This window comes from Cinclus cinclus, chromosome 19, assembly GCF_963662255.1.
Source record: "Cinclus cinclus chromosome 19, bCinCin1.1, whole genome shotgun sequence".
Classification (NCBI taxonomy): Eukaryota; Metazoa; Chordata; class Aves; order Passeriformes; family Cinclidae; genus Cinclus; species Cinclus cinclus.
This window is the reverse complement of record NC_085064.1, coordinates 875,753-887,500: the sequence shown is the minus strand read 5'-3', so window position 1 is coordinate 887,500 and position 11,748 is coordinate 875,753. Positions and strand designations below refer to the sequence as shown.

Below are 11,748 nucleotides of genomic sequence, written 5' to 3'. Positions count from 1 at the left end.
GTAAAACTCATGCATGATTCCTGGAAAGTGTTATCCAATACAGTTATGGTTCTGGCATTTAAAATAGGATTTTCAGCACAGAAAGGTAAAATCCCTTTCTTTCCTACGGAAATATGGAATTGGCAGGAAGATAACCACTGCCAACAGAGTGTCCCATACCTTTCCTGGGATAACATTTCTATAATGTATATGACCATACAGAACAGCACACTGACCCTGCCCAAACACCGGCCACGAGGGCAGGGCCAGCCCCTGTACCCCCCAACAGACCTGGCTCTCCAGCAAAGGGAAATCCAAATAAAACGCAGCCCAAAAGCAAGGAGAAGCACTTGTGTGACTGAGAAGAGGGTGAGCCTCTCCCCCTGGTGCCAGGCAGGCCAGTGCCAGCGAGGGCACCGTGCTGGTCACTCCTGGCATGGGGCTGCAGCAGGGGCAGGCTCCAGTGAGAGCCAGCACAAGCACAGCAGCAGCTTCAGGGACGGCTGCAAGCAAACCACTACAACTGGCAGAACAAGCAAATGCTTTACAAACAATCCCCATGCAAACTTATTTCAGATTCAAATCAGGATCTTTTCACTCGGCTTAGGGGCAAAACACTGAAATGAAAAAATGCATTTTTTTTTTCCACGCGGAGATCTTAATCCTGGATTAATTATTTTACGCATTTTCCATTTTAATTAAAGCAGTATTGCTTCTTTCTTAAGTTCTTTATCTACTTTCTTTAAGCAAAGCTATTTAATACTGGGGATTGTGGAAAACATTTGTTCGTGATTATGCAGACATACAGTCAAACAAGACTGAAACAAGAGCAGCATGCAAAAATGTATTTAAGGACTATCATCCCAAAATGCTGCTAAAAGCTATTAACCAGTACGTGTTAATTGCCACAGCATTCATATTAATTTTCACTTCGGGCCCGACATTGTGGAATATTTCCCCTGATACATTTTAAACAAAGTTTAATTTAAGGAACTGCTTCTATCAACACTTATGAAAATTAACAGCCAAGCAATTAGCACTCATGAATTATCCCTTCCCCCACGCTTGCTACAGCATCATTTTTAAAACAGTTGCTACATGAGAAATTGTTGCTTTTTAACCCATTACCAAAATTAGCCACAAGAAATCCTGCGGCACTATAGAGAGGCACCATTTGGTGAGCAAAGGATTTTTAACATTTGTCAACCCAAAAATTGCACTGACCGATTTTCAGTTAAATTATCTCCAGCAGTCAAGCAAACGCCAGAGAATTCCATAAGATCAGAAAAGCCAAACTTCCTTCTAGCTCCATTTGCAGCTAGTCACGAAAGCAGAAATAAAAAATACCTTGAGAAAATCTGGTCTGCCTGTAGGAAAGGCTTTTGGCCTCATAACCCCAGTTTACTCCAGAGCCAAACAATCCCTCCTCACATTTTTGATCTCTTCTGCACCTCTTCCCTGCCTGAACATCCTGAAGCTCAGCAGGGTCACTGAAATGAGCCATCACCACTCTCCTGTGTCACCCATGGTACCTGGGCAGGACTTTCAGCTCTGTCTTACACAGAGTCTTTTTTTTTCCCAACATTATCAAAACTCAGCAAGTTGGAACAACAAACTGTCAAAACTTGCTTTTTCCAAGTCCTGTGAACAGAAATATATGTGAATTTATTTATCAAATGGGTGATAATTTAATTTTCATGCAGACAAAAGAAATCAATTTGGCCAGTGATTTAAGTCTTCGAGTAGTTTTCTATTCCAATGACACCTGAAGGAATTACAAAGAACTAATGGCTCTTTCAATACAAAATTCTTAGAAAGAGTATACAAGATTTATTAACCAAGAACTATAACCCACAAGCTCCACAAAACATGAAAACAGGTCCAGAGCTGAGGTTTACTTTAACTATTTCGGGAAAAACATGAAGAAAGAGTTGAGAGTAGTTACTGTATGTGTGGCTTCTGTTAAGTGCTGGAGTTTTACAATGTACAGGAAACCACAGATCTGTCCTGGGCAGTGTGGGGCAAGTTCTGTGGATTCCTGAGCTGCTTAGGATGCCTCCAGTGTAGGTGCATTTCACAAGCCATATTCTCTACTGTTCTGATAATTAATGAAGTGATCAGGACAGGAAGGAATTAGAGTGCTTTAAAATTTTACTATTTCATAAAATCACAGAAGTGGTTATGAAAAAGCCACTAAATCTGGCAGGAACACCTGCAAGATGTGAGCACTGCCCACGCTGGCTGGGCTGGCACTGCAGCATCTTGGCACCTCTGATCTGAAGGGATCAGCTGGAAACAATCCATCCCAGGGGAGGAGCAGGGAACCAGGACCCCGAGGAGCATTTATTGGATTTCAGGTCAGGGACCCGAGCCAGGGGTGAAAGCAGCCAGGACGAGGAGCACAGAGCTCCACACACAACCCCCAGCTCTCCCAGGCACCAAGAAATGAGTGGTGCTGAACAGCCTGAAATCTGCACTACCAAACTCAAAACATGCACAAAACAAAGCCCTGCTTATAGCCTTAAAGATTTGAGAGCCATTGTGACCCCCTGAGTAAATACATAATTAAGTAGGGTGTTTTTAAGACATGTTTAATTAGGCCCCCAGCCCCTCCTCACCCCCCTCCTCCCCCCAGTTATGTACCATTTCCCCCAGAGATACACGGCTCTATTAATTATGTAAATAAGTCATCCACTATTCCCTGAAAGAATTATATTTCTGTGAAATACTGCTCATCTATTATCAATAAAAATAAATACAAGACATATGATACATCACTAAAAATAATTTTTTTAAGTTTGATGATTTTTGGTGTTTTTACTGACTGAAAATACGTGAGAACTCAAGTAAAATAACTCATAACTGGACTAGGTTTCTTCTATATCTCAGATGGTCAGCCAAGCATTAAACTAGATAATACATACAGAACTATAGAGAATAAACTTTACATGCAAACTATTGATACACCAACAGAGTAATAGAAATAATGGTGTTAAAATTAACAGAGTGAGATTATACCCTAACAAAATGGCCATTCAATTATTTTGGATTGTAAAGAAGGTGTTTTGATTTACAGATCACAACTGAGATAATTTGCATCAGATCCTGCAAATCACAACTGAGGGACACTGAGGTATTTCCTTAACCTCTCAAACTGACACAAAGAGTGCTGCTTGCTTCCAGTGGACCAAACACCTGCTAAATGTATCTGACTTCAGTAGGACAAAATTAGGATGTTCATTATAGACAACTACAGTTAATACAAGTAAAGATTAGCTTGGATTATCAAAGAGGGAAGGAAAAATGCTGAAGTTTCTCAAGTTTCTGAGAAACAAGACTTGAACGTGACTGAATTATAATAGAATTCTCTTAATAAAGAAGTATTTGATTTTTACTTCCCCTATACATGACATGAGAGCTCATTTAAGTGTTTGTCCAACTGAAATTTCGTGGCACAAGAACAGCAAACCTGGAGTTTCGAAAAAAAGCCTCGTGGTGCTGCCAGCATGAAAGTGCTGCTGTCACTCATTAATGAGGCCAGGAATTGTGAAAACCTGAGATAGCACTGATTGCCACATGCTAATAAATATAAAATCACAACAGAGGAGCTTTTGCACATGAACTTCATAATCTAAAGGTTACCATTTCACAGATATTCCAGATACTCCTAGAAATGTCAGTGGAATTTCAGACCTGACTTTCCACTTCAAGAACACCTAACAGAATATTAAATTCTTCCATCACGATGGTAATGAAGCTCAAACTCCATCCTCCCACAGGAGATTCCACAAACAAATCCAGTAGAAAACAGATCTGTGGAGTATTTACACTTATTTTGGAACAATATGACAATGATCCATCACACCAATGTTTATATTTCAGTGTCTAGAGTTGACGACAGAGAAAAATATTCAACAACATGGAGTACAGGGAAGGCATTTATCCCCCAGCCTGAGTGATACCAGATCCATCTCCTGACCCCCATGACCTGCCAGGTCTGCAGCCCATCTCCTCCTTGTGTTACACAAAGGAGCACTTGTGCAGAAATACATTGGTTAGTGCTTCTTCTTGCCTTGGATACTGACCTACTGATACTTCAGTTTTCCACCCTCAAAACAGACCACGGCTTCTCCCACTCTCAGTAGAGCACTGAGGACAAAGACATGAGTCATGGAACATTCAGCAAGTGCTGTGATGTGCACAGACAGAACAGTTTCGGATTTTTTAAAAATGTCACATAATCAATCATTTATACAAAGGGTCTCATCATCAACTCTAGAGAGACTTACCAGGAGTGTCACAATAAAGGTGCACCTCACCAACCTGCTGGAGAAGGAAACTGCAAGGTAGAGAAGCCTAATTCTCAGTCCAGCATTTTGGAATGGCAACAGGAGAAATGGTTCTAGTGAACCTGGAACCACCACATCTGCTTGTTCCTAGATAACCACTGCCAATTCCTGGTGGCCACTGTAAAGTCTAACTGGACACAGGAGCAGTGCCTCAGGCCTGGCCCTGCCAGGGCACCCCTGGCACAGACAAACCCCCCTGGGCACTCACCTTGCCATCAAACTTGGAGTACTCATTGAAGGGGTTGTTGAGCTGCAGTGGACACTGCTCCAGTCGCACAGAGAGGATGGACTGCTTCCCAGAACATGGGGACTTCACCCTAAAATTCTTCTTTTCAAACAGTGAGCTCAGCTCCTCTGCTGCAGATCAGAAAAGAGATTAGAGGCATTGCATGAGGAGATGTACAGAGGCTGCTGCTCAGCTCAGACAGATAACATCTTAAGAGGGAGCATAAAATCAAATAAATGAACCAACAAATGCTTCAGCAGGGCAGGATCCACCACCACTCTTTCACAGCCCAAAGGTATGAAACCATTAAGAAGTTGGAATGATGCTCCTGTTTAAGCTGAGAAAAAGGTGAGTAGAACTGATCAGGATAAGATCCACTCGAGTCAGGATAGCAATGAAATGACACAGTCCTGGTTTTGCTGCTTGCCCCCCTTCTCCTAAATGAGCAGGGAACAGGATGGAAAGGAGCAGCTGCCACATGAGGAGCACAGCTCCCAGTGAGCCTGCAGCACGTGGCACAGGACAGCACCACTGCAGTGACACCCACCCAGCTGCACCTTGGCACACACCTCAGCCCACAGGATCATCTCTGCACATTTTACTCTCTTGGTAGATTGAATAAAATAAAAATGTCAAGCCTGAAACCACCATGCCAGATCAACAGCCTGAACAATAAAAACAAGAAAAGCTTTCTAAAAACAAAGGGAACCCAAATTCAGGAGGTCTTTGTGTGGTCTGTGAAGGCTCATAAAAGCCTTTTTATGTGAAGAAAGTGAACAGCTGAATTTCCAACAACTCAACTTCCAATTTATAGGCATACTCAAAAAACCCTGAAAAATAGGACTTCTTATGTTACAAAGGTACTATGAAATCAGGACAGAGCTCGGGGTGTTTCAGCACATCTCTACCAAAGGGTCTCATCTGCAGGGAACTGTGACTTATGCTGGACAAGGTTTCCCACATCTGCTCCAGGAACCAAGAGCCCCCAGCCTCCATCAATCAGTGCCCAGAACCAACCCCAGCTGGCCCAGCCCTTGGATTCCCTCACAGCTCACACATTTACATCTTGCTTCTCCAGGGAAATGGAACTGTTCCCAGGGGGAATGACCCGGGACTTGATCTGCAGGGAGTGGGTTCATTCCTTAGAGTGCAAAATTAAAACCTGTCAAATGATAACTAGTCAAAAGCTCCATTTGTTTTTATCAGCAGATTGCCTTAAAATTCAGGCAGTTGGCAGAGGTGCTAAATACTGGCACTGAGAGATCCCCAGTGGGCTTGTGAGAGGCTGCAATTAACCAAAAAAGCTTGATTTAATCCCTTTCAATGTGGCCACTTTAACTCCATTAGGTTGGTTTAGTTTTTCAACAAGCTCTTATACCTGTTTGTTGGTTTTTAAAAAAAATCTAAAGCATCATGCTGGAGTATTAGCTTTAAGTGATAGTTCTCGGGTGCTTAGAAAGGACCTTGGAATCCAATACAAAGGTTTTACTCATACAAGTGAAAAAGCAAGTTTTTATCCACAGCTATTCTGCATGGGCTGAATGCAAGACTCTGGAAGGATTTCCTTGATATATTGGTAATTTGTGTTTTATACACTCTGAAATGAAGGAATGTAAGATGTAAAGGTACAGAGGATATCCTTAAGGGCTTCTCTTTCTCCTTGCTGCAGTGCTGTTCATGCAAGTAAGGGAGAAACACTCAGATCTCAGCAGCTCAGCAAAGAAGGAAAATCAGCTCTGCCAACAGACCTCGAGTGCCTGGAGTTTTTTGTGTAAATTTTTGGTTTTTTTAAATTTAAATCTGTTCTGCAGCAGGCAGGGACTGATCCATGTGGCTGCAATGCCAGCACATTCCTCAGAGGGGAAAAGTGGCTGCTGGGGACAGATGATGTCAGGAGGGAAGGGGATGTCCCCAGATGTGTGTGCAGGGATGTCCCCAGATGTGAGTGCAGGGATATCCCCAGATGTGTGTGCAGGGATGTCCCCAGATGTGAGTGCAGGGGATGTCCCCAGATGTGAGTGCAGGGATATCCCCAGATGTGAGTGCAGGGATGTCCCCAGATGTGAGTGCAGGGATGTCCCCACATGTGAGTGCAGGGATGTCCCCAGATGTGAGTGCAGGGATGTCCCCACATGTGAGTGCAGGGATGTCCCCACGCCGCCCCCAGGAGCAGCAAAGTCTGTGCAGGAACTGGAGCCTGAGCAGCTCACAGTGCACGAGACACAGGAGAGAGATTTGCATCATCATTGGCCAAATGCTATAAAATATTGAGCAAAGAGTTGGAGGTTATGGTAGATTAACCTTTAAAACCTACAACTCTGCTTACAGAAAGAGAAAGGCAAAAACATTTCAGAATGCATTAACAGGGGTATCCAACACAGCTGAACACTGAATTAAGGATTAGTGCGACCGTGCTGCTCATGTGAGCAGCTTTGTTCACTCCTCTGAAAAAGATATTAGAGTGCTGGAGAATGTTCTGCAAATGACAGCCATGGAGATATGAGGAATTAGGCAAAAAAAGGGAGATTACAGAGGGACTTCATTAAGATATACACAAATTTTGAAAGAAGTAGGCATGACAGACCATACAAAGGTTTGAATGTGTGTCAAATACAACAGAAATAGAAACTAGCTTGAGCTCTAAAATGGGAAAATTGAAACAGATTTGTAATTTCATATATTACAATCTAAACTATGTAGAACATCCAGTCACAAATACTTAATTATATAATTAACAAAAATAGAATTTAATATTTTTTGAGAAATCAGTGATAATAGTTTTACAAAGGAAAGGCCAGATAAGCTAAACCAGCATTTATTATGCTTGCATTTAAGTAGATCATACACATACTCTTCATTTCTTAAGATTTGCACCTTATCTAAAACAGTAGCTACAAAAACACCCTACACAAGTGAACTCCACCAAATCCTCCATTGCACCCAGCGTGCCAAATGCTGCTGGAAAAGGCTGGGCAGTGACATGGGGACACTGATGCTGCATTTGGGGTGCAGACACCTGCAGTCCCTGCCCTGTCCCCCACCCCACAGGACACGAGAGCTTTGCCCTGCCTGAGGTGACAAACACACAAACACCACAGAGTGCAAAACCCAAAGCAGCCACCCCCTAACTCCAGGCCAAACTGCCTGTCCACCACTTTTTGCTCTCCTTTGCTTTATTAACCCATGGAAAGCCCTGGCCACCTCCTGGCACAGCACAGAGAATTGCCATTTCCTCCATGCTCTGAAACCCTAGGGGAAAATTACAAACTGCAAATGCTGTAGTCATCAAAAGCAGGAATAAAAACAGGAGGAAAATAAAATATATTTTCTTTTACCTGAGCAAGAAGTATTTCTGTCTTTCCACTGAACGTTTTTGCATTTTATTTGATTTTGTCTCTCTTTCCGCAGACGTTCTAGTCTCTGAGCTTGAAAAGAAATATTACAACTATAAGTTTGTCAATGAAAGTTTACTATAAACAAAGACATAATTAACTACCTTTATATGAATAAAGATGTTTTATACTGCATATGTAGGGGGAAAAGTCATAAAATTTTAAAGGTGGCACCCCTGAAAAGCAAATACCAACAAAAACATGAAAATGTTCTTGATTTATAATTGAAATTAGAGGATATAAAACATTAATAGAGATCATAAAGATAGTATTAACATGGAAGAGAATAATAAAATGTGAAAACTTCTGTGATTAATATGACATTTCATTATATAAATCATTAATAACGGTCTTAAAGGAATTTTAATGCACAAATGAACTGAAGTGAATATTACATTACAGGAATAAAATTACTGTTATGAATTACTCTACCCGTTTCAAAAATTAAAGATAAATGAACTCAGACTAGACTATTAAAGTTTTAAATATAAAATCCTTTATCTAAAAATCATGAAAATTATAAAATGTCAAAGAGATATAAATTAGCACAGCTTTTTCTTCAGTAGGCTGAAACAGTTTATAGGTAGTAAAATAAATGATTTGTATCTTCACAACATTAGTCAAATCCTAAAATGAATATAATATTCCTTTACATATATTTTGACTCCATCTTCAAAATATGGTTGGGAAAAAAAGCCCCAGATAGTTTTGATACCAAAGAACTTGCAGCCCAGGGTACCAGACAACAACAATTACCTTTGGTGTTAACAGTAAAAGCTTCCTTGGGGAACAAACCTGATGGAAGCCACCCAAGTGACCCCAAGAAACCACTGATGTCTTGAAGTGTCCACTCAAAATAAGCAGATTAGATTGGGAAGTAGAACTAACAGCGCTGATCCCCAATGGAAACAATTTGCTGGATATATTAGCAATTTTGATGTATTGAAATAATTCATTAACTGAAATGGGTTTGTAGAAGAGATTCTAAAATGCTAAATTACTCTGACAATTTTTGGATACAACTGGAGTTCCCTGAGCCTTTTCAGCAACTAAAAAACATTATCCCTTTTATCCCTTCTGTTATTATTCTTTTACATTTAGGTGTTTGAACTGAATTGTGGACAAGGAAGTAATTTTTTTTCCTATAAAAACTGTCAATCAGGGAACAGGTAAAAAATACTCCTTTGAGGTTTAACAGCTGTAACAAGCAGTTTAAGATACAAGCACAAATGGGGACTTTGATAAGTGCCTCCCATTTAAGTCAATATGATGCTAGAACCTGAATACCTCTAGGTAGCTTCCTCTTGATGAAATAAGAAAAATATCCCTCCTCATAAATTTAAATATTGGGAAAACACTATTGTAGCAGAGATATTTTACTCTGAAGGAAAAGAGCCACATTTGTATTAGTACTGCCCACACTGTAACTCAAAATTACCTTCCAAAATGAGCTATGATAAAACATCTGTTAGATGAACAGGTAAACAAAGGATAAAGGAAAATCCGTAGACTAGAAACAAGAACAATGCATGTTTGTATCTTGTTTGACATTTCCACCCCCTGTCAAAACAAATGTACAAGAGCACAGTGACCACGTTCCCTGACTCCATCCTGTTCCTGCACCTAGAGCTGATCACAAAGGACCCTTTCACTGTGGGACTGTGCTGCAGCACTGCCCAATCAGATGGAATGGTCAGCACCTAGCACTAATGTGAATTATTCACTGTCACAGGCAGCCAGTGGAAGTTTTAGTGTGAAAATTGTCTCTGACCAAACGCAGTCGTGGTTTCATTAATGGTCAGCACCAACACTGGCACTGACCTCTCCTCCTGACCTTCTGCTGAGGCAGAAAATCTGCTCCCACCCCTTACTTACAATGTGGCCCCAGCTGGCACCTGAAATCACTCCAAACTAGAATTCAAATGGAGATTATTCCGTCAGCCTGCTCCCTGGGTGAAATGATCCTTCAGAATAACTTCCTGGAGTAATTCTATAAATCTGCAAACTTTGCCTCTCGTTCCCCATGAGCTGCACCCTGGCCTGGATGCCCCCAGCCCCAGGGCAGCCTGGCACCCTGGATTCCCAGCACACCTTCCTGCCAGGCTGGGCTCAGGTTATATAACCTCAGGTTATTCCAAACCTCACCCTGCTACAGGAGATCAGTGCCCTGGCTTTTCTGGAACCTCTCACAAGTTTCTACTTGCAAAAGGCATTGCAGTATTTCCAACACCACACACATTTTCCTGGTGAAGCAGAGCACGTAGGTGCTTTCTGGGCTCTAGGTGGTGTTATAATACCTGCAGAAATCATTTTTAAAAAATATACAGAAACAGAAAACATGAGGTCAGTACTGACCCCCGCACACCAACCTTCTTGTCTATATTTTACCTCACTGAACTCCAGTTCACAATATTCCTCAGGCGTAAGAAGTCTGGATAACCCTTGTATGAAACACCACATGGGAGAGCTTTCTGCCAGTCACGACAAAATGAGTGTATCTTGCAGAGGTGTTCACCTTTAAACTTTCTAATTAGGTACCTTACAGCCTAGCTCAAGGTTTTTCTCAGAAACAAAACTTCAGGAGACAAAATACAGACAAATCATTCCCTTTGCTGGCTCACATCAAACTTCATTCCTCTCTTTTATAACAAATACATTTGATGCCTCACTAGGCAGATTTTTTCTCAGAAAATAACTATCCTGTTCAAAAGTTAACACCCCTCCAGACAGTAACAATAGAGATATCAAAGACTGTTCACGTACTTTGGATTTAGATTTGATGTCTTCACAATTTGATTTTTTTTTATATATATAAAACTGACTACCTCGATGTTCCTCTGTACAGGAACAGGTAAAACAGCAATTAAGGCTGAGCTGACAGCCCACTAAAGGAACTGAATCATTACGTATCCTTCTATAAAAGGGCCTCAACACTACAAAAGAGGTTTGACAGCCACCAAGGCAGCCAGGCTCTGGTCTGTCCATGCAAGGCAGACTCAGGGAAGCTGCCTGTGAAAGGCCAACACCACGCACCTGTGTTTGATCGTCTTCTGATCCCAAAGTCCCAGCTTGAGGTAATATCGACTGATTGGGAATATACATAGCCCTGAGTGTCCCCATTGCTCCCCTGGGGCTCTGCCCCACTGTCCCCATATGCTGAGGAGGGGTTGAACTTCTCCAGGTCCACGTCGTGGTCGATGAGGACCATCTCACACATCCCTGTGTCATCACTGGTCACGTGTGACTGCCGAATGTGAGCCAGGATAATGGTTGGGTTGTCCAGGAAAGCCATGCTGTCCACAAGGCCACCACCTCACTGTACTATCTTCTCTCCATCTTGTTTCATGGACACACGTACCTAGAAATAATGTACACAACATTTTAGGAACAAAACCCCTTCCAACACTAAAAGCTCAGACCTCCATGCCAGAAGGTCACTATTTGGGGTGCACAAACCCTGACTGACTTAGGGCAGAATGTTTAATTCTGCTCCAGTTTATTTATGCTACGCTGGTTGCTGAGATCCATTTAAGGAACAGGAAGTTTGGAGGACAGCTTGAAACCTGAGTCCCAGGACAACAGAATACAAGAGATACCTGCATACAGGTCCCAGTACTCTGTAACACAAGGCTGCTGTAAGTCAAAATACCCCACAGTGCTGCACACAGGAGGATGGCAAGAGAATACAGAACAGAAACATCTGCCTATTCCAACTAATCCATTTACAAAACCAAGAGGATTTTGGATTTCTTTTCACCCATCATAACTGTGTCACTGTTTTGCTTCTGCATCTACACAGCAA

General features: G+C 41.8%; 1 protein-coding gene across 3 annotated transcripts in view; it reads right to left on the bottom strand.

The window, feature by feature from the left end:
* Nucleotides 1–11,748, bottom strand: part of MAPKAP1 (MAPK associated protein 1) — an 81,083-nt gene that overhangs the window by 59,655 nt on the left and 9,680 nt on the right. For all 3 annotated transcript variants that reach the window (XM_062505516.1, XM_062505515.1, XM_062505517.1), the window contains 3 exons: nucleotides 10,980–11,304; nucleotides 7,890–7,979; nucleotides 4,537–4,685 (listed from right to left, as the gene is read on the bottom strand). In XM_062505516.1, the coding sequence (XP_062361500.1) occupies nucleotides 4,537–4,685; nucleotides 7,890–7,979; nucleotides 10,980–11,238 (498 nt within the window). In that variant the 5' untranslated portion in view covers nucleotides 11,239–11,304. The remainder of the gene's footprint in view (nucleotides 1–4,536; nucleotides 4,686–7,889; nucleotides 7,980–10,979; nucleotides 11,305–11,748) is intronic.